Here is a 22,648-nt window from a genome sequence, read left to right as displayed (position 1 = left end):
TATTCAGCTTGAATAATTTAGCTGCCTTTTCTTCTGTTTTTAGTATATGTTTGTAGTTCTTGCTAAAGTGTCACATCCTGTGTCCTGTTTTCCTTCCTCTGTGGTCGTCAGCTGATGAGAATCACCTGACACATGAAAAAATGTGGATTCACTAATTGCTGTAGTGTATATGCCAGGCCTGTATGTGGCGCTGTAACACTGTAAGAAGCACAAAATAGCCATGTCTTAATCAGCGGGCTGGATCCTCAGGAGTGTGCATTCGTCAACCGCATGTTGTTCGATTTGATTCATCGTGGACTCCTCTGAAGGACACGATCCTTCGCCGCTTGACTGCAGCCCACAATTCTTTTTCACGTCAACAGAGGAAGTGGTGACATCACTGGTGAGTTCTCTGTGGGCTGGACCTTCGCATTTCAGAGCGTCTCACAAACTCCAAACACAAGAAGAAATCTCCTTTTTAATTCTCTGTTTGTGTTTGACATTTTCCAACTGCTTTGTAGTGTTTTGCCTCTTTTAATTGGTTTTATTCTCATTTCTCTCATTTTACTTCTGCATTTATTTTCTACCACACTTTGCTCTCCTGCAGAAAAGTGGGCGTGGCTTCTGGTTCCTTGGCTGCACACCTGTGTCTAATCTCCTCGTCATCAACAGCTTATAAAACCCTGGTCTCTCCTTCACTCAGCACCAGGTTGCTCTGCTGCTTCCTGGTTTTTCCACGAAAAACTAATGTTATTTTATTTTCTTGTGCTGTTTTCTTGTTCTCATTTGTCTGCAGACCATAATATTTTCCCCCTCACCGGTGCCTCGCTGTCTTCACAAATAACTGAACTGAACAAGTCTTTATTTAGCTGCTCCCCCGTCTCTGTGTCTGCTTTTGTGTCCAGGCTTTCAGGACAAATCACATGTTTAATCCTGATTAAATTGATGGGAAAACTCCAGTGCAAGTGAAACAGGTAAGCAGGACATTTACTTCATGTGCGATTAAGGAATTACAGATAAAGAAACTATCTAGTGCAGAAATCCAATGTACTACCTCATAAGTATCTTTGTATAAGAGTATGATCTATTTAAAAAGCTTTAATGGATTTTGTGTCATAAATAAGTTTATATTGTGAACTATTTATCGTACCATATCAAAACAGACTTTTATTTTGAAATTATGTGAATATCATCATAAATATTGTTATTTCTGTATCTTTTTCTCAAAAATTTGGCACTTTTCTTTCCACTTGAACCAAACTAGACCCCAAGGGGCCCGAGGTCATGAGTTTGAGTGTAACAACCTCATCCTTTGTGGTATGTGAGGGCCACCGTAGTTCCCTGACACTCTCGGGGAAAGGACGGTGTGAGTTTTAATAAAAACCTGGAGAGGAAACAAATTCTCATTCCCGTTTGTTTGTTTGGTAAACTCTCATTTTAATCAACAACATTCAAGAGTAGTAACATCTTCAGAATAATTGCATATTAAGATAATCTGAGATACAGAGTCGACAGGAGGAAAAATACTGACAGCGTTTAAGAGTGTGAGACAGAACACAATCATGTTGAAAAGGCACATTCATAGAACATCAGTGGATACAATCTTGCATGCACACAAGATAGAAGCAGCGTCAGCGTCACGACGATGTCACAGTTTAGTGGTTAAAACACATGAGGATACCTGAAATCACACCAGCCGAACAGCATATACTCAACAATTATTGCTTCCATTATTGCTGTGTAAAAGTGAACTATGTGCATTTTATTATTAAAGATTGTTAAGAGGGTATTTAAGCAGCATATGGACAGTAGTATGTATATAGTTTTTTTTATATATACATTTACAAAAAAAATTTACACTTTCATTAAGTCACTTTTAAAGAGGAGCAGTTTCAAAAATATTGCCACAGGAAAAAAATTAAATAAAAGTACGTTAAAGATTCTGTGTATTCAGTTCACTAAAAATTCTTATTAATCACTGGCTGTTAGAGGGAAATCCTCTTAGGGTCCATAAGGGTAATTATTTATGGAAGTAATCATATTAAAACCTTGTGTATTTACTTTTGAACATTTGATTTAATGGCTTTTATGTGCAACTACCAACTCTGAGTAAAGTCACATTTCCACATTCCATTAAAATTGTCTTGAAAAACTAAAAAACAATCAAATTAAAGCTCAAGTGCGTAACTTTTAAATACAAACAAATCTAATGTGTTACTACTGTCAAATGACTGTGTTTAGGTCTTGTGTCGCCCGGTGACACTCCCGCTCTGCACACAGGAAATAATTTGCGCTAGCAATGTGAGACGACTGCGTCCACGCGCTTCTCGTCCCCTAGTCAGGTCTCGTAGTTCGATAACTCAACAACTCGATAACTCAACAACAAAAATCCAGAATATCACCTTTTCACCATAATTATAATGAGTTTTAGACACAGTTTTAATCTACTGTATCATCATTGGGTTCTTGTGAATAGATTTACAAATCGTTCTGAAATGTCCAGGACCAAAGCGGACTAGTCACGTTACTTTAACCTTGTTTCCATCGAGTGGAACAGTTTGGTTTGGTATAGAACGGTATGTTTTTTGCATTTCCATTAGGAATAGCACCAAAATAATCAGGCCCTAACATTCCATATTTTGGGGTACCAGAGAAAATGGTGCGGTGAGACTAGCTCCACCAACAAGTCAGCTGATTGGAAGACTTGTCACTACCTTGCATTTGGTGTAAATATCCCATAGAATTTAAAAAACACTACCACTTGCGTTCGATGTCGTCGTCCATTGTCGTTACACCAGTACAACGTTGCACTACGCAGCCATTGGGCACAGCCCACTCCCCATCTACCAAGTTCTCAGTCAAAACACAACCCTGACCCAGAGCTCTCACCGTCCCAGACCGTACCGTACTGTACCAAAACCGAACCGAACTATGATGGAAACCCAGCTTTTCAGCCTCTCACCTCTGCCGCTCTTTCATCCCGGTCTTCCTCCTACAAAATCCCCCACAGTTTGTGCACCGTCAGGTCGTATCCGCCGCCTGTATCCAGGAGACGGTTGTTGCACTCCTCCCAGCGACACACTCCGCCCCTGTCCACTACCACAAACTTCCACTCCACACGGCTCTCTGTGGGCAGACTGACCACCGCGGTCCAGAGTCCGTCCTTGGCTCTCTCCATCAGGAAGTATTTCTTCCAGTTCCCGAGCTCCTGCTGGTTTCCTGTGACGGCCACCATCTGGTACGGCGAGTCCGTGACATAGTGGATGCGGAAGGTCACATTAATGTTCTGGGACATCGGCTGACCTTTTTTGTAATTTTCTGTATCTCTACAAACACCATGTGTGGCATCTTCAGTGGGAAGCTGTCTGGTTTTCGTGTGGTCTTGGGCAGAAGGTGCGATGTAAGGGCTCATCCAGGGCGGAAATTGGTAGTTACTGTCCATGATCCATTCGTTATTGTCCATCGTCGCTTCCATGATACTGATTTCAGTCTTTTCATATAACTCTTCCGTCTCATTTTCTGCACCGTTTTCAGCTTTCTTTGTAATTCTGACGACTTCTGTCTTCTCCTTAATCTCCATGACCTCAAAGGTGCCTTTCATGTCTGACAGTTTTTTGGGCTCATCGGCCGAGCTCAAACCATTTCCTGCAATCTGCATCATAAACTGTTCCATTGCCGAGTGGTAGCTGTCCTCAATCTCATGGCCAAACATGTCCTCGTTGGCGTTGACCGCAAACGGATCATATTGAGTCCAATCTGTGTGACGAAGCGTGACGCCCGTGGTTTCTGTGCTAAATACAGATAAGACTATATCATCGGCAAAGTGGCTGGTCATTTCCTCAGACTCTGGATCAGCATCCACCATATCGTCAACGATCTTGCCAAACTCATTACCAGAGTCTTGCACGTCAGGACTAACAGTCATGCTTGAGATCCCGCTCTCTTCTCCGACACCAGGAGATGGTACGTTCAGCTCACTTTGCTCAAAAGGCTGCAATGTAATCTGACTCAAGGGATGAATGAGGTCATGAGCCACAACAGAAGGATCTTCATTGTTTTGTATTTGGTCACTTTCTTGGTTTTGGGACAAAGTCCACATGTCGGGGTCAGATATTTGTTCAGACATCACAGATTTTGCAATATAAACTCCTGCGTTAGTCACAGGAATTTGAGTCTCAGTAAAAGTTTCAATAATTTCCGTGTGGTCACGTTTTGGCTCTTGGCAAACAGATGGGAGGTGAGAACAAGATGTTTCCTCTCCTGTTAGAGGAGCATTGACTGTTTCTGAAGAATCAGGAGCAGCAGTATCACCTGGAACTATATCAGAAGCTGCACTGACACTGGTTTTATTGTAAGTTTCCTCATTTACCGTTTGGCCGGTTGTTTGGTCTTTGTAAGATGGTAGCATGTGAAGGTCAGCGCTTTCTTCTGCAGCAGCTTCGTTCTTTTCGTACTTTAAATCTTTCTTGGTAGATGGCAGGTAAGAGTCAGGAATAGTCAAATCTGTTTCTTTCTCCAAAGATGTGGCCAACTCTTCAACTTTAAGTCCACTCTGTGGAGGTTGAAGATCCACTGACACTTCAGGGTAACCTTCTCGGCCTGGGATTTCAGCTTCCTCAAGATTATCAACATTTACAAGCTCATTCAAATGAGAAGGTTTGAGTTCCACACTTGGACTATCACAGTCACCTCTAGTTGGTATTTTCTCTTTAACCTGATCAGCCTCGGTTGAGATCACACCTTCATCTTGATCCACAAGACCATGTTCATCTTCTTGTTCCGTCTGACGAGACTGTGGTGGACGGGTGTCAAATTCGGCAGCTGTAGGAACTTGGTCGTCACCTAAATCTTTTCCGGTCACATCAGAGTCCAAAACGGATGGTGTCGCCTTGTCCTGCTGTGAAGGCGACAGGTTAAGTCCAGATTTGGAAGGACAGGTCTCCTCTTGCCGTCCTTGTTGGTCTTCACACCGTTCTTCCTCTGGAGAGAAGTGATTGCAGGAGTGTTCACTGTGATCTAGATTATCCGACTGGTCTTCAGAATTAGACTCTGTGCCATTTATCTCTGGGGCAGTTTTGTTATCTTGTCGTAGTCCGTCATTAACAACATTATCATTCACACAAGGCGCTGGGGGGTCGAAGTTCACTTGGCTGCTTGACACGCACTGAAAATACTCCTTCTCTTGTTTGGCTTTCTCGTCTTTTTTCTGATCTTCTGCTTCAAACGCCTGAAAGGACACATGAGAAGAAACATGATAGGATTAAATGAGATGAGTTCTACAAGTTTCACAAGACAAATCTGCTAATCTGAACCCTCGAAAGAGAGAGAGAGGATGAGATCCAAAATGTAGCTTAGCGTCAAATGTCCCCGTTGTGCATTAGATAAGATGTTCAGAAGCTCAGACTGTCCACTTTAAAAAGATTCAACAAGTTTCATGAGCATGATGTGGGAGAAAGCAGCTTTGAAGAAACAAGAGATCACCTTGGTAACTAGTATGCTTTAGTAGGATGATTCTATATTGGAAAGAGAGCCACTTCTTGTCTATAAAGTATATATTATTACATACGTGTCTTAAACGTTCCATTACAGGTGCATTCATTGATTTTTGGCCACTGGGGGGGCAGAAGAACTTCCAATCCATCATAGTCAACTAATATCAGGTTATGACTGACCTTTGCTTCTTCATGAGAGTCCTGCTCGACTGTAGTTGCGTCTGTGAGATCTGAAGCCGCGTGTTTGTCTCCTGTCATTTGGACGTCGCTCGCAGGAGAAGAAGAAGAATAATAAAGAGGACGGTGTTTCTTCTCAGCAGCAGCAGGAGCTGAAGGAGCTGAAGAAGCTTCAGCTGCACGGCGATGCCTGACTTTTGGATCGCCTTCCTCCTTCACACCTGACTGAACCCCATCTGTAGAGGAAAGAAAAAACAATGTTGAGTGTCGATTGATTCTACGAACACTGACATTTCATTTAAATTAGGATTTCCATGACATGATGTTTTTTTTATCTACTTGTCTCTCCGAGCGACAAAGAGCCCGTTTTAATCACAGGAAAAGTCAATCAGCACAGTCAGTGGTGATTAGTTTGCTCAGTGGCCTCAGTTGAGCTGGTCAATAACACACTCAGGTTCTATCTGACGCTGTCTGTGATGGCACGCACTGTATTTTAATGCTACAGAGAAAAACGGTCACTGTTGTAAGTTGATGCAGAATTTTGGATTATTATAATACAGAAGTATTGGTGTAATGACAGTGTATTTACTGCTAGAGTCAGACTGTGATGTAACGGTTGGATTATTACCATTACATAATCCATGTTACTTGCGTTATGATTTGTTTATGACATTGCATTTTATGAGACTAGATAAACATGTTAAATGTTAATAAAATGTTGAATGTGAAAATGTTTGTGTAGTTTTATCTACAGTAATGTTCTGTAAGTATATCACAATATCTGTGAGAAAGAATTGCATATTTTACTCGGCAAATGTTAAAATTGGCTTAATTTCTGAATGTATTCAGCCTCTTGGTGAAAATCACAACAGCAGTTAAATTACCAGATAAATAATGGAAAAATATGACTGGAATAAAACAGAGTATAGTTTCTTGTTACATATAAATATGTAAATATAGATATAAATACAATACTATTTTAAATTGCAAATTTCAGTTGAAATATCCGTCAAAAATCTTTTTTTTTACTTTTAACTTTAAATATAGTATATAGTACTTTTTTTCCCTTTAAATCTGATTAAAAATGATTAAATGCTAGAATCATGAATGTGTTGATCCTCATGGGTAAAAATCATAACATCAGTTCAAAAATCATTTGAATATAAATAACAATATCATATATATATATTTTTAAAAGAACATGAAACTTGCAGTTCAGTCTATTTATATTACAAGCAGGGGATATTTAAGACCGTTTTTTTTTAATACATATTATCATTATTATTATTATCATCATCACGATATTCCATATTACTGGTTTATATCCTATAATGACTCATTAATCCTCACACCTGCTCCACGCACCATCCTCGCGCCAGTCAAATATCTATTTATGGCTCTTTTTTTATGATTGTTATTATTTTTACCTGTTGACTCCACGGAGCTGTTGCTGTTGCTGCTGCTGTTGCTGATGTGTGGTTCCTCGGTGTTCGGCTCGTGTCGTGGGCTGCCGCTGTCCCCGTCGCCTGCTGTGGTCGTGGTCGTGTCCGCGGACGTGGTCGTGGCCTTCCTCCGCGTCCACCTCACGGTCCGGTAGACGATGAGACCCACCAGCAGCAGAAACACAGCCGCGATTAGAGACAGACCCACGGCGGGACCGTGGCGTCCGACCATGCAGAAGAGCGAGGCCAGGTCCACGCGTGTCTCCGCAGCCACGGCGCTGTTGCTGTTTTCCGGCGACATTTTTTGGAGGAATGACTGAGTTCAGTTCAGGTGCTGATCATGAAGGAGGCCTGATGGTGGGAGTGAAGCTGCTCCTGCTCCCGCTGATCCTCCTCCCGTGGACTCCCGTGGACTCTCTCCTCCACGCGCCAGAGTGCACTGACCTCTGTCGTGTTGCTGCGCACGGCTGCAGGTGCGAGCTCCTGATTGGCGGAAACAAATGACGACCACTCAGCATTTATTCATTCATAAAAGAGGAGAAAAAGGGGAGGGGATGAGAGCGTGAGTGATGAATCCACTCTGTTCATTTCGGAGTGGATTTAAAGTCTGATCTGATACTGAAGTCTGATCACTTAAATCCTCCCTTATCAAACAACCAGTCAATCAATCAATCAATCAATCAATCAATGACTGATTGAGACAAGGATGGAGGAGTGAGGAGGGTTTTAAACTGTGATAGAGAGCTTTGAACTGTAGAGGGCAGTGTTGTTCTTCAACAGGAAATTGTGTTAGATAACTAACTAGCTGTCTATATATCTATTATACTATGTATATATATATTTTTTTTTTCTTGTTAAATAAAGTTGTCAATATGTGTGTCCAGTTTAGCAAAGGAAACCTACTAATCACTTTAATTTAAAAGACACTGTTTTCACAGAAAATGATTTGACCCGTACATCAACAAATTCAATAAAATCTATTTATTTCATATCATATTCTCTGTTTCCTCTCAGTAGACTGTTGTTATTGGAATATTATAAACACTGTGTTCAATAACAATCCAGTGAACATGGTAATAAATGCAGGTAAAGCATATTGATTGGTGTTAAATGATATTATTATTGATAAAACATCAATTTGTTGAATGGAACAAAACATCACTGAGGTTCAGTTACAGTTATGATAATGACAAGAGTATTAGTGACATCTAGTGTTGAAGTCCTGCAAATGCAGGAAGGTTCCTGAAAGAGCAAGAAAGTTCCAGCAACGTCAGGTATCTGTAAAAACAGCTCCTCCCAGTGTAGAGGTGTGGTAGTGACTGGAAAGTTCCTGAAGACTCTGGAGCTCCTCCAGTTAGAATATAAAAGCGTGGACAGTCCCACAGCTGAGACAGAAGACAACACAAGAAGAACAGACACTTTAACAGTGTTTCATCTCACAACAAGAAGAATCAACTCCAAACCCACACTGAAGATGCTGTGCTCTCGTGGATCCCAGTCTGGCCTCAGTCCACTCATGCTCATCCACTGGCCTGTGCGCAGTCTGTGGCCAGAGGTTAGACCTCAGCTCTACCAGCAGCATCTACTGCAGAGACGCCTGCAGGAGCTGAGCAGCAGTCTGGAGCTGATGGACACACTTCAACAGCAGATCCTGGAGGAGGAGGAGAAGAAGAAGAAGAAGTCTGTCCAAAGCAGTGAGACCATGCAGCCAGTTTCCTTCCAGCTGGAGAAACATGGAGACAACTTTGGCCTGATCCTGAACGCTGAAGGCTTTTCTCCAGAGGAGCTGTCTGTCAGGCAGGTGGGCAGGAAGCTGAGAGTCAGCGGCAAGACGGAGAAGAAGCAGGAGGACGGGAACGGCTCCTACTCTTACAGACTCCAGGAGTTCAGACAGGAGTTTGATCTGCCTGAAGGTGTGAACCCTGAAGCCGTCACCTGCTGCCTGAGTCCAGACGGGAAGCTCCACATCCAGGCAGCCAGAGCTCCATGTGCCGAGGAGGCTGAGAGAGAGCTGAGCATCCAGAGGAGCACGGAGGAGAAAACACAGCAGAGTGAGTCTTCACACACAGAAGACAACAACAGCAGCAGCAGCAGCAGCAGCGGCAGCTCTGAGACACACGACAGCAGCACACAGGACAAACCTGGACACATGGACTGATCACAGTGTTACTGTGTCTCTGTCAAACATCATGTTTTCATACTAACGTTACATATTGATGGTGATGGTGAATGTACATTAATAAGTCAATGAGTGAAATAAATGCCATGTAAATAAACACAATTTAAGTGAAATTTTGTCTCATTAAAATATATCTTATATACATGTAGAATAAGTGATCGTACAAAATTAGTTCAGAAACTACTAAGTCCAAACCAGCCACATTATTCTTACAACTCACATCTCTTGGTATCAAGTTTTCTTGTTTCTTTCATACATAAACTGTACATTTTAAATGTTTATTTTTCTATTTTAGTGCCTTTTTATTGAAAAACATCTTTTCATTTTAATAGCTTACATGTCCTGTGACACATGTAGGAGCCTATGAAGCAGTGTCTTATATATAAATATTAATCCAATATAAGGTCTTAAATATCAGTATTAAAATAAAAATAAAAGATTATTATGTCACCAAATAACTCACTGACTCCAAACCAGTGCCAAACAAAGAGGACAAATCTCTTTGTTTCAGGGTTTTTTGAATCTTACTTATATTTCATATGAATATTTTTCTATTTCTATTAAATATTTAAAAAAACAACAACATTTTCTCTTTAAATACCTTCTTTAAAAATACAGAAGGATCCTCTGGTCTCTTGGTAATGGACGCCTGCGGCTGCAGAAACCTGAGCTGAAGTGTGTGACACTCTGGTGTCAGATATCACAAACCAAACTGCCGCTGCAGCCTCGTCAGGAGAATCACACATCGATCAACGATGAACTAACTGCTCTCCAGACTTACTAAGAAGAAGATAAAGGAGGAAAATTATGACCTGAAAATGAAACGTCAATAACAGATGTTTTGGTATCTTCTCAAAGTCTGTTTATGACGATGTCAAACTTTAAATGAAGCATTATAAGATTTTAGCAGTAAAAGTGTCAGGTTGTGATTATTTAAGGCAGAGGTTTCAAACTTGGGGTCCGTGGCCCACATGCAGCCCTCCAAATTATTTCATGTGGCCTCGACACTTGATATCGGAAAACTTGGCCCATGACCTCCTCTTCCTCTTTGTATGGTTATAATAATTATCACATTATTAAATGTATTACAACTTGTTTAGTTTTCTAATTTTTGATTTCTGTTTCTATTCTATTGTGAAATGTACATTATTCCATATAAAAACAGAAACTTATTCTGAAATTTTGTGAAGAAAATTGACAAATATCTCAATTTTAACATCTAAAGTAGCCCAATCGTGACCATACGAGAGTTTATAAAAAAACTGTGTTAAATTTAAAAGAAGACACTCAATGAAAAGACCAAATTAAAGACACAAAGCAGGAGAGGTGAAATGATAAGTTATATTTCAGGAAAACAATAATCTTACGTACATATATATTGAAATGTTGTCCCACTGTGTTACATTAGAAGTGTTAGCAAATGTTTTCATCGTCATGGAAGAAGAGAAACAACAACCAGGCAGAAAAAATTCACGCTGTTATTGACCTTTAGGGTCGATCACAGGAGAGGAATGTGAAGGCACACATGAAATTTACAGATTTAAAAAAAACAACAAGTAAAAAATACTATGTGAGAGTAAACGCGACAGAACTAACATGTCTATACGTGGACGCTCAGATTCTCGTCACCACCACGGACGCATTGCAACGGCGTGAGATACTTTTTTTTTTTTTTAAAGCTTTACAGATGTGGAATTCAAACAAAATGGGTTAGGGTTACAAAAAACCCTCAATCTGTGTTAATAAAAGTGCTCACAAGTCAGAACGTCTGCATTTTAACATGTAAAAACAAAGTAAAACAATAAGAAATGGTGAAGAACATGATGTTAACTATATAGATTAAGAGCTGGGCAATAATTCAATGACAATAATTGTATATATATATATATAATCCATTTTCTTCAATAGTTAGATTCCAAAACTTTGATATGCATCAATAGTATGACTATTTATCCACATAAGGCACAAGAAGATCAGATCTGGAACTGCGTTTCTACTTGTTTATCGACAGTGAGTGCGTAAACAAACACACACACACACACACACACTCTGAATCAAAACGCTGTTAGTAATGAACTGATATTTATTATAATAATAACTATCAATTTTTAATGATTTGTATATTTTTCAATGTAATAACAACCTTTTTTGATCATATTGCCCAGCCCTGTCGAAATCTACCACAACTGTCCCATGTGCTCATTAGAGCCCCCTGCTGACTATATTGGGGTATTGCAGCATTAGTGAGGTTCAGCAAATGACGCTGAAACTATTCAGAATATCTGTGTCATCTGCCATCAACAGTTCAGATTACAATGTTTGGGGAATCAGGGAAACCAAACGTAAAGCTTCATGTAAACAAAAATAACCTCCCAATGTCATGAAAGATCCAGCTCAGTGATGCTGACAAGACTCGACTAGATTGTCAAAAATCAGAACTGGAAATGCACTATAATCCCATAATAATCAAGAGCACAGAATGGCTTTGTTCAAAACACTTCCTCACAAGAAAGCACCAAAGTGTCCATATCCTGAGCCTGACCTCTGACCTCTCCCTGGACTGAGAGAAAACAATCACATACACAGATGGTTTCAATAAAACAACCTCCCCCCCCAAAAAACAGAAAGACAAAAAAAAACCCCCAGCTGTGGAGCAGCTTCTCAAAACAAGACACATGGTCAATAAGAGACATAAAACCAGTTTCAACTTGGTCCACCATCGTTTTTAGGTCAGTTAAGGCACTTAAGGGGTTCAGGGTTGTAATTTAGTACAGATGTGACAACACCAGTGAGATTTCAGCGACGTTAGTCATCACAGTGTTCAGATTTCAAGCTGCACTGTGCTAAACTGTGTCAGCTGAGGAGAAGGAAAACTGTCACCTCCCATCGAAAAACAATACTGAGCAGGTAATTCAAGTAAAAGCAAAACAAGTGTGGAGATAAATTCATGCAGTCCAGTCGTTCCACCCATGAAAACACAACAACGAAGGATTCATGTCTGTGTTTGTGTGTTTACTGTGTTCCTGTAGGAGGAGGTGAAATGATGAATGAAGTGGTGAAATGGTAAAGATGTGTAGGGATCACCTCAAACCGGGGGGGCAGCCGTGGCCGATGGAGAGCAGCTGTTTTCAACATCTCTGCCGTTCTGCTGAGTTTCAAGATGTTCACAGAGCGTCAGCAAAATCCCTGCGACTGGTACATTCATCAGAGCTGTCCACGTTATACAAGAGGTTGTCATTCCGCAGACAAGTGGCCTATATTTTTCTACAGAGGGACAGTTTTCTCTCAAACACTCATCCCAGGCCCAGGATCCATGACAACACAAGTCTCCAGGGTGTTTTTTCTTCTGGTGCAGGTCGATTAGATGTCGTTGAGAACATCAATCAAACCCTGTCTGTTTCCCTCTTCAGGCTTTTCTCCCACTTCCTTTAAGGCATTTTTTTTGTTTTAGTCCAACTTCACCCTCTCCCTCCTCCTACTGGTCATGGTCATCGTCGTATTTCTGAAGCGCATCTTCCAGCTTGGCCGTGATCTTCTGGAAGAAGCTGATCTGCTGACGGAGATGGTGCTGCATCTGCGCACGGAAGTCCCGTACGCGCGTGCGATGGAAGTGTTGAATTTCCGCCAGCGTGGCGCATGAAATGATGTTGCAGCGGTCGTGGAGCTCCCCTTCCTGCTTCGGACAGTCCCTCACCTTAGTCAGTGCACCTGAAAGAGGAGAAGTAGGTTTAAGAGAAAAAAAGTCTAAGGTGAAGCTGAAGCAAAAATAAAAACACTGACCTTATTTGTAATATTTGAGTAATATCCTTATTTTTACCAGCCTTTTTGCTTTAGGGGGTAAAGTGAGACAATATCAAACTCATGGGACATAACAAAATAGCTTTGCTTAGCACAACAAACCTTCAACTTTTTTCCTGTTTGCAAATTTAGTAAGCAATTATCATACAAAATTTGTTTTGAACCGCTAATAGCTTAGCTCACCACAACAAAACTTTCAGTTTTCATATAAGTACTGATGTGTTTTTTAGCTATTAGCTTAGCATTCCACAACTAATGTTCAGGATTTTTTCAAAACTGAATGTACAAGGTTTAATTTTAAGAAAACTTAAAAGCCATTAGCTTATTAGCTTATCTTGGCAAAAAAAACATCACCATGCTTTCACATTTAGTAAGCAAAGACCATACAAAATAAGGTTTTGAGCCAGTACTAGCTTAGTTTACCACAAAAACCTTCAACATTTTTATAACTAATGAATATACAGGATATGTTTTCAGCCAGTATTAGGGGGATTCTTAGGCTAAGTTCAGCCTAGCTCTTCCACCTTCATCCTAATGTTAAGTTAAGCTAACCATCCACTGTTTGTAGCTTTAGACACACATGAATGCAATCAAAGTGTTTACTAAATTTTCAAACTAGGTCTTCTATATCTGCCACAAGTCCAAGACTAAAACCAGGCTGAGTGTGAGAGTATTTTTTCATGTTTTGAAGTAAAAGCTGACTACGCAAACCTTAGTTTCCTGGTGTGTTTGAGAAAGAGAAAGGTGAACGGAGAAACACTCTGTCACAGTCTGCATTCTTACAGCTTTTTCCTAACTGGCCCAAATTAGGTTCATAAACTTCCACATATGGGCTAAACCCTGCTGTTAATTCAGTATTGGTCCAGATGTGGAATTATCGCAGCTGACAGTTTGCTGTATGTGGGTCAAAGGACCTGGCACACATACAGAGCCTGAAGAAATTCAAAAACGTGGTCCAAGTAGAACGTGTGGAGAGTAAATTACAGAAGAAATCAACAATGACTTCAGAGGAAAACTTTGTTTTAAACTTAAAGGAACTAATACTATGATTGTACAGAAAGTAGCTGATTCTTGCATATTTTTACAAAAAGCAGCTGTGACTCATGTCGTCTAGTCTTGCGTCATTCAAGTTTCCAGAGGTAGGAAGTCTGAGGTTAAGAGTCGAAGAGGAACTCGTTGTGACGCTTGCTAACGTCAGCTGGTTGCCTGGTGTGATGCTCCTGCCTGATCTCATCAACCAAAAGTCTCTCCTAACCTAATTTCACACACACACACACACACACACATCGTAAATAAACACCATCTCGACACGAGCACATGAACCGAGAATCAAGTTGGACTTTGCTCTAGTGGCTGCCAAAGTGATTAGGGAGCTGTAATCTGAACTCTGGAGCTTGGTGAAGCTACCTGAATCCCATCACACACACACAAACAGACTTGTTTTTCTATCTTAGTAAGGACATATTGCATTCCCTAGCTTTAGCCATCACAACTAAGTGCCAAACCCTAATCGCAACCTAAACCCAATTATAACCCTAGAACAGGTCCTAACCCTAGAAAATTATTTTAGGTTGTAGGGCTCAATGTCCCCACAAGGTCAAAATGTCCTCAAAACGATGTTTCGTACATGTTTTGGACCTCACAGAGATATAAAGACAAGTACACACCATTACACCAAAATGCCTAACCCTAATTCTTAATCTAAACCCACTGAGCCTTCCAAAGGATGTGCTTTAACCCGAAACTACCCCTCAAAAAACAAGTCTTAACTCTCTAAAAACCCTTTAAAATTGCGAGAATTTGCCAAAATGTTCTCACAAAGATGACCTCCAATTCATTAGGACAACCAAAACAAAGCATTATTAATGTTAACCAGTTAATTATCCCTAAACTATCCCTACCCTTAACCTAACAATTCAAATCTTTGCCCCAAACTTCACCAGCTCCTCAAAAACGAGGTTCTGCCTCATTAGGACCATGTTTTGGTCTCCATGAGTACTACTGGTCCTGAGAAGGTCAGTGTTTATGCCAGAAAATGTCCTACAGAGGCAACAAATACTAACACACACACACACACACACATTACGACCTCTCTCCCTCTTTTCTTCTTCTTCCTTCTTCTCTTCAACCACCACCAGGAGGAAGAAGGAAAAGAGCGAGAAGAAAAGAGGGAGGAGGGGAAACTAATCCTGAGACTGCTCCATTTTGCATTCCTGCAGTCCCAGGGCAACAGAGTACAAGAGGCCCAGGAATCTGCTCGTTCTTATCACATGTAAACTCTCTGGATCTCACAGACGAGACCAGTCCAAACAACACGGGGACATTTTTGGGCTCAACAAAAACACAGTTGTCCACCTTTTAGTGCCCGGCAGCTTTAATGCCCGGCACTGTAAACATGAGGTGGGCTGATATACACTGATGCACAGAGAGTTTCAGGGAGAAGAAAGAGAATGTAAAACCTCCCGAGTCTTGTTTCATTCGGTTTGTTTACTGAGGGGCCTTCATCGAAATCAGCTGTTATGGAAACTGTGACTAAACTGGCCATTTTGTGAGAGGTAATTGTGACAGCGGTGCAGATTCTTTGTCTTTCTGCTGCATCGTGTTCATGTGTTCATGGGCGTTACTCATCAGACTCCTCTATGACAGCAGCCTTGGATTAATCAGAGCCTCTTGCTTTCATCCCTCAACTCACACTGGAATCTTAAATTCCTTTTGTGCAAGTAATAAACCGTTTTTATTAACGCGCTACAGAGTCTTTGTTCTTGGTAGCATTGTGGCAAGATTCGTTTGACAGATTTTAATTAAATCTATCAAATAAATAAACATCTGGGTGTGGATACGACAATGTTTCTTTTTTTAGTTGAGAAATAAAGAAGTGAAGAAAAGGCTGCTCTTCCTCCTCCAGCAACTGTTTCCTCATAAATCACTTGTAGCTCAGGTTTTCCTGAAATGAGAACCAGGCTTTGGTAAGTTTGTAGACGATGTTCTGTGCCACGAGGTCCTGTAAAAGCCGTAATAATATACATATCATATTACACTACCATGAATTCCCTAGGGTCAGTTGATCTGGCTTAAGTGCAATAAGGTCTAGGCTGGGTTTGCCTCATCTTTGCTTAATTTGACCTGTGTTTTTTTTTTTTTAATCACTGACAATGCAAGCCCTTTTTTGCCCAATTATCAGTGTAACAGTAGTGTTGGTGTTCGTAGATGGTTACAGCACCGTGTTATTTGTCAAAGGGGTTGTGTCCATCACAGAGACCATTGGGATTCAGGCTGTGTGTTTCCATAGTCAGACGCTGTGATTGTATCTGGAGAGAACCGAGCTCTCAGCGCGCTATAGAAACAGAGCCTCCAGGTTTGGCAAACGTCAGGAGTTTATGTGCCAGGAGTGACTCCCTCCTCCCGACCTGCAGAGAACTAACAAGCAAACTCATCTGCAAGTCCTTTGTGTGTCTGTGTGTTTTCAAATGAGTGAGCACAGAGTCCCACAGTATCCAGGCCATTACAATGGACAGGCCCAGGGTTTCAAGTTTTCGACTCTGCAGATTGACGCCGCAGTTGGGTAAACGAAAACAGATGTTGCCCTCGGTTAGGAAACTGGGTCTCTGTGTATTGTCTGCCTTTATGGCAACATAAAAATAGGATGGCGTCTTTTAGGAGCATCATTATTCTTTTAAAGCAAATTAAAATAGCTAAATATGTGCGTCTCTTGTTCCTAAGTCAATTAATGTCTGCTGTTTGGAAACCAAGAGTGGGAGCCCTGGCTCTCAGTTCCTTCCAGCTTCTTTGCTTGGTTTTGCATTTGATTTTTTTTCTCACACACATAGTTGGTGGTTCACAGGTGTAGTTAATGTTTTTGAAGCGTCACCTAATACTTCACCTAATAAAATCTATGCCTGCTGACGTCAAAAAATTCTGAAGACAGTGTTTTCTTGCAGTTAAACTAAAGTTTGTGTTGCGTAGTAAACTGCCCACTCCCCCACACCAAAGTCTATTAAGAAAATCATTTTTATAAAACAGCACAAAGGAGTTCTCGATCACTGCTGCCTCCATCAGTAAAATTGAAATGTGCTATTTTGTTATTTCAGTGTTTGAAATTCATTGTTTGAATTTCCCTCAGTGCCACAAACTAATCACAGGAAGAAGCAGTAGACCAGCATCTCCTGTATCGTCCAAGCTTAAAACACTGACTTTATCAATTATACAATACATATAATACAAACTTGACTTTTGCAGAAGTGGCTACAATCTGTTGTCAGTGAGGGCGGGCGGAATTATTCCTCCTGGAATTAAAGGCTGTTAAATGTCGCTTTCACCTGAGGGCATTGCTCATCCTGGTCTGGACATCTCACATTACAAACAGTATATGAGGAAAAAACAACTGTTTCATAAAGAGGCACTAACATGTACTAACATGTACATGTGGCGTGACCTGCTTCAAAACAAAGTAATAGGAAAGCTCAGGTTACAACACACAGAGATAGTGTGTGACTCTGCTTACAGCAGCATTACCTCACTACATGTTTATACATAAAACCCACATAGTGGTTTGTTGTTATTTTAATGTTTAAAATACGATCTATATTAAACCGGTGCTTCCTGTTTTCAAATTGGGTAAAAAAAATGTATCATACAAATTTAGTTTGGAACTGGTGCTAGCTTGGTTTACCACAACAAAGCTTGTTTTCAAATTTAGTTTGTTTTTAGCCAGGATTAGCGTAGCTTACCACAACAAAACTTCAACTTGTTTTCAAAGTTAGTAAGCACAGAACATACACGATTCGTTTTTAAGCCAGTATTAGCTTAGCTAACCACAGAAAACTTGTTTTTAAGATAATTAGCAAACATAAAAGCAAATTTTTTTGTGAGACATTGCTTATTAGTTTATCTTAGCACAGCACAACCTCAACATGTTTTCAAATTTAGTTAGCAAGTAACATCTAAACTAGGTTTTTGAGCCAGTAATAACTTAGCTTCAAATTTATAAGCAATAAGGCAGTCTCTTGGCTAAGGTTATAACTTTTCCTTCTTCATCCTAATGTTAAGCTAAGCTAACCATCCTTTAGTTACAGTATAGCTTTGGATACACATGAGCAGTTATCTGCTTTTTTAAATTTCAGCAACTATGTGGAGTAATAACTCTTTATTACAGTGTTTCACAACCCTGGTCCTCAGGGAACACTGCCCTGCATGTAGATGTTGCCCTGCTCCAACACACCTGATTCAGATGAACAGCTCATTACCAGGCTTCTGCAGAGCTTGTTGACGAGCTGACCATCTGAATCAGGTGTGTTGCAGGGCAACATCTAAAACATGCAGGGCAGTGTTCCCTGAGGACCAGGGTTGAGAAACACTGCTTTATTACCATCTACCATAAACCCAAAACTACTTCTATTATCTGGTACAATTTTAATGTTTAAAGTAAAACTGTGCTTGATCCCCCTCAGACTAATGATGCTATGTGGCAGCCATTGTGTGTTTGAATTTGCCACTTGAACGCACAAACAAACACACACACATCCTTACCTTTCTGTACATGGATGATGTCGGGAAAATTGGCCAAGTGTCCTCTGTAGAGGTCCAACAGGTCAGAAATGGGATCCAGGTCCTGGCGTGGCTGCTCAGCAAAATACTCTCCTATGACCTCGTAGGCTTCACCAGTGTACGCGATGGCTTTGTTCAGACTGGTTGAATACACCTGCTGGTCCAGCTCGAAGACCTGACCCAGGAGTCTGAAGGACTGTCCCACCTTCTGGTACTCCTTCTTGAACCCAGCCATCTGTTTGCGGGCAAACTCGTTGATGGTGGTGTTCACGACAACGATGTTCTCGTCCAGCCTTTTGGTGAAGGACTTGAAACCTTCGATTTTGCTCTCCACCTCCTGGAGGTCCAGAGGAACATCAGGCGTGCTGAGGAGGAAATATGAGGAAACCGCTTTAGAGTTTTGCATTATTTACACAAATTATTTTACTGTGATTTTCTCTATGGGATTTGGTGCAGGAGAGTGAGTGGTTTACGCCTTTCAATTTCAAGTCAAATAAGGTTGTCTAAATGGAAGATAAAGATCAAGCAGGCATGGGCTCTTTTGTGAGGTTAGCCTCTGGTTTTCCCTTCTGTTCCTGCCAGCAGCCATGTTATCAGTGAAAGGAAGTGTCTGGGTCCCAGGCTGGTTCACAGAAATGACGGTGCACTTTGGCAAAGTGACTGTTGACAGCATGTCAGTGCCTCATAGCACCACACTTCAACAATTCAATGGAGCTGTGATTACACATTTCATACACAATAGCCTGTTACATACTGTACAAGTAAACCAATTTCCTGCATGTGCCATATCCCCAAAATCCAGGGTTTCAACCCACAACCTCTCCAGTCCATGACCAAACTCTCACCTGATTGTGAGGAAGAAATTGGCACCGACCAGTTCGTCCCTCTCCGCCTTCCTCTTGCCCTGTTTCCAGGCTTTCTCGTCTGCCCCGCACGTCAGGAAATGCTGGAAAACGTCACACCGTGCCAACACGGGGTGACTGATCATGTGGTTCATCCACCAGATCAGACCTTTCCTCCTCTTGGAGATGAAGTCCTCCTCGAAGCGTCCCGTGGCCTGCTTCTCCGGCAGGTGGGGCACAGAGATGACGGGGAAACGCTCCACCAGGCGAGCGTACAGCCAGTCAAAGTGTTTATACCTGTGGGAGTGAGTGGAGGGAGAGGGGTACAAGTGGGAGGCGAGAAGGTGTGAGAATGAAGGAGAAAGAATTTTGCTCCTTGGCTGACACTGAAACAAGTGAACATATGTTAAAATGACAGGAAAACAAGGTGGAAGGTGCAGAGGGAATCTCAAGAGAGGAAATATGGAGATTTCTGAAGACTCCAAAGGGCAAAGTGCCACACTCTACTCTGTTTAAGCTATTTTGTGGAAACATTTACTTTGAAGCTACAGTGTTCAAAGGGATGAGCTGGTACCAGTCCCATACTGGTCAAAATTAGAGTTTTTTTGGCAGATGTTGCGATTGTGATCTGATTTGTTATGATAAGATGCAAACTACCTAATTGCTTCTCCAAGCTCAGACTGCAAAAATGTGAACAAAAGCATGAACAGTATTTTAACTGAGTCGTGAGCTGTTTATTTCTCATTTATGTGAAAAGGATATTTGAAATTGTGATACTCAAGGTTGTGATGTCAGTATTAGACCCGAAAACACTACTTCACATAGATATGTTTGTTCAAGTCTTCCGTTTTCATCATCTTAAAATACATTTTGTATATGTATTTTGGATATCGGCCTTGCTTTAGGAAGGCTGCCATCTTGTGCCATAATGTTGGCACCCTTCCCTTAGGGTACCGGAGAAAAATGGTACGATATGCAGTTAGCTGATTAGGCGACATGCTACGTATCTTGCTGACACGGCCATCGGGCACAGCCTACACCCCGCCTACCAGGTACTGTTCTCAGTTGAAATACAAGCTTGATCCAGGGCTTTACCATTCCAAACTGTACCCGTACTGAACCGTACCATAATGGATAAAAGGCAGGAGGAAGAGGTGAAGAATTTATTTACCTGCGGTTGACTTGAATGTTTGTGTGCGTGGGGGTCAGGCCGTACGACATGTAGCTCTTCATGCCTTTGAACTTGGTCTGCTTGGTGGGGTCATCAATGGTGCACGTGAACGGGTACGGATCCTCCTGCCACTCAGGTCCATGCTTCCCCATCACCACGCAGATCCTGTCCCCATCCTTGACAAACGCAGAGGCTTCCCCGAGCAGGAAGGCCTCGCCTCCAGACTTGACGAAGGTGGAGAACCTGTTGAGGTTCCTCCCCACCGTGGCCGAGCTCTTGGCCTGCTGGTGGTGCTGATGTTGCTGTTGGCCACTTTCACGCCGCGCTGGCAGGGAGGTGGTGACCGGGTACAGGGGGGGCGAGCTGCCAAACCCAGGAGAAACATCAGTGGCAGGAGAGTTGTCGTCCCAGTCGTCGTCCCAGTCGTCATCGCTTCCCTGGCTGGTGTGGAAGCTGCTTCCACCACTGCCAACACTTCCAACCCCGACTGCTCTCTGGGGATGGGAGTCAGAGGGTGTGAAGGACGTCTGCGTCGCTGGAACCGCTTTGGTTTTTGAGGAGAAGCCGTTGTTGTTGTTAGAGGTGATGTGGTCCCTGATGATCTCCACATAGGAGGCGGGGAAGAGACCAGCCTGCCCCCTGCTGTTCTCCCCCTCCAACCAGCCCTCCAGCTCCTCCTCACTGAACAGAGTCACCAGCTCATTCTCAGTTATGGAGATCTCTCCTGGGTTTTCAGAGTGGAAATCATACAACACCCTGGCCTTCAGCGCCATAATTCAACACGCTGTTACGAACAACCTTTTTTCTTAAAACCTTATCCCTGTTTTTACTTCCAGAACTTTTTTTCTTCTTCCTTGGATCAAAACTTTTGGATTAGATTTAGTCCTAACAGCAGCAGCAGCAGCAGCAGGAGTTTCTCCAGTGCTGTCAAACTCTAACAGACTTGTATCCGTGCGTTCAGGAACAAGAGCAGGAACAGCAGCAGCAGCAGGAGGAGGAGGAGGAGGAGGAGAAGGCTACCCGACACGCACCTCCTCTCTCTCTCTCGCTCTCTCTCTCTGAGGCTTCGAATATCACTTGTTTCCACGCAGAACTTAATCCAGGTCGGAGGAAAACCCTTACTTTACAAGTGGTTTCTCTCCAGGAGAAAAGATGCGGATCAAAGTATCGAGCAGGCGAACTTGTGACGAAGTGAGGCGGCTTCGTGAATTCTCCTGATAAGAGTCAGCGAGGAAGGAGGGAGGAGAGGAGAGGAGAGAAGAAGGGAGGGAGGGGGTGATAGTCCTCTCTCTCTCTCTCCCAGATGCTTGTAAGTTTTAAAGGACCAGTCCTAACACGTAGTAGAGTGTGTGTGAGTAATGGAGGGAGGAGCCACGAGCGAGTTGAGTCAAGTCACTGGTGGAGTTACTCATGGAAAAAACCCACGTAAACCACAGTTTAAAGCCTTTTCATCCTCTTCATCATCACATCTGTCTTCAACACCACCTTTTAAAGGCACGAGCCCACTATTATAGACTGGAAAGACCTCATTCTAATGCACCACACTTATAATAATAAAAAAAATAATTAAAAAAGTGATTTAAATGTATAAAATACACACAGAGTAAGTTCATCTCAAGTAAGACTCCATGACCTGGATGAAGGAGAATCTTCACAAACATCATGATTTAAAAACAGTTTTCTTAAAATAGAATCAAATATAATGGGAAAAAACAAGTATAACATTATAGAATACCTTCTTCTTAATTCAATATACGATACAATATACTGTAATAGTGTGTTTTCCGACTGCGTTCACTAGAGGTCAGCGTTTCACCACACAGTGGTAGCAAACAACAGTTCCTCTTTCTGTCCAGATGATGGCAGTAAAGCGACTTTTTAGTTCATCAACCATAGACTGTACTGTATGTACAAAGTAAATAAAGATACTACAACGGCTACTTCAGCTACTACAACAACAACTGCTATTAAATGGTGAAAGCAGGTGTGATGTTTCCTCAGTGGCTGCTTTAAACTCTGGCTCT

At 41.8% G+C, this 22,648-nt stretch overlaps 3 protein-coding genes across 4 annotated transcripts; 1 reads left to right on the top strand and 2 right to left on the bottom strand.

Moving 5' to 3' along the window:
* Nucleotides 1–1,447: 1,447 nt before the first annotated feature.
* Nucleotides 1,448–7,750, bottom strand: stbd1 (starch binding domain 1). Of its 2 annotated transcripts, XM_058617657.1 has the most exons (4): nt 7,076–7,750; nt 5,652–5,884; nt 2,942–5,206; nt 1,448–1,660 (listed from the first exon to the last, which is right to left on the bottom strand). In XM_058617657.1, exons 1-3 carry the CDS (start codon nt 7,389–7,391, stop codon nt 2,972–2,974), a joined length of 2,784 nt encoding a protein of 927 aa, XP_058473640.1. In that variant the 5' UTR covers nt 7,392–7,750; the 3' UTR covers nt 1,448–1,660; nt 2,942–2,971. The 2 variants fall into 2 exon arrangements, with proteins under 2 accessions (XP_058473640.1, XP_058473639.1); XM_058617656.1 differs by having other exon boundaries at nt 1,448–5,206; nt 7,076–7,748.
* Nucleotides 7,751–8,430: 680 nt separating this feature from the next.
* Nucleotides 8,431–9,382, top strand: LOC131446434 (heat shock protein 30-like). The gene has a single exon (XM_058617655.1). The coding sequence runs from the start codon at nt 8,565–8,567 to the stop codon at nt 9,246–9,248; it is 684 nt and encodes a 227-aa protein (XP_058473638.1). The 5' UTR covers nt 8,431–8,564; the 3' UTR covers nt 9,249–9,382.
* Nucleotides 9,383–11,107: 1,725 nt separating this feature from the next.
* LOC131446502 (sorting nexin-18-like) lies at nt 11,108–21,934 on the bottom strand. The gene is made up of 4 exons (XM_058617752.1): nt 20,625–21,934; nt 19,457–19,750; nt 18,594–18,976; nt 11,108–12,977 (listed from the first exon to the last, which is right to left on the bottom strand). The coding sequence occupies exons 1-4, from the start codon at nt 21,395–21,397 to the stop codon at nt 12,745–12,747; spliced, it is 1,683 nt and encodes a 560-aa protein (XP_058473735.1). The 5' UTR covers nt 21,398–21,934; the 3' UTR covers nt 11,108–12,744.
* Nucleotides 21,935–22,648: the final 714 nt, after the last annotated feature.

Source organism: Solea solea, chromosome 19 (assembly GCF_958295425.1).
Source record: "Solea solea chromosome 19, fSolSol10.1, whole genome shotgun sequence".
Taxonomy (NCBI): Eukaryota; Metazoa; Chordata; class Actinopteri; order Pleuronectiformes; family Soleidae; genus Solea; species Solea solea.
This window is presented reverse-complemented; position numbering and strand designations above follow the sequence as displayed.

Excerpts from the sequence above, each read along its gene's own strand:
- stbd1 (XM_058617657.1), bottom strand. The coding sequence starts at position 7,391 with ATGTCGCCGGAAAACAGCAACAGCGCCGTGGCTGCGGAGACACGCGTG. Across the intron at positions 5,885-7,075 it reads CAGCTCCGTGGAGTCAACAG|ATGGGGTTCAGTCAGGTGTG; the intron begins GTAAAAATAATA and ends TTTCCTCTACAG. Across the intron at positions 5,207-5,651 it reads ACTCTCATGAAGAAGCAAAG|GCGTTTGAAGCAGAAGATCA; the intron begins GTCAGTCATAAC and ends GTGTCCTTTCAG.
- LOC131446434 (XM_058617655.1), top strand. The coding sequence starts at position 8,565 with ATGCTGTGCTCTCGTGGATCCCAGTCTGGCCTCAGTCCACTCATGCTC.
- LOC131446502 (XM_058617752.1), bottom strand. The coding sequence starts at position 21,397 with ATGGCGCTGAAGGCCAGGGTGTTGTATGATTTCCACTCTGAAAACCCA. Across the intron at positions 19,751-20,624 it reads AACATTCAAGTCAACCGCAG|GTATAAACACTTTGACTGGC; the intron begins GTAAATAAATTC and ends TCACTCCCACAG. Across the intron at positions 12,978-18,593 it reads CATCATCCATGTACAGAAAG|GTGCACTGACTAAGGTGAGG; the intron begins GTAAGGATGTGT and ends CTCCTCTTTCAG.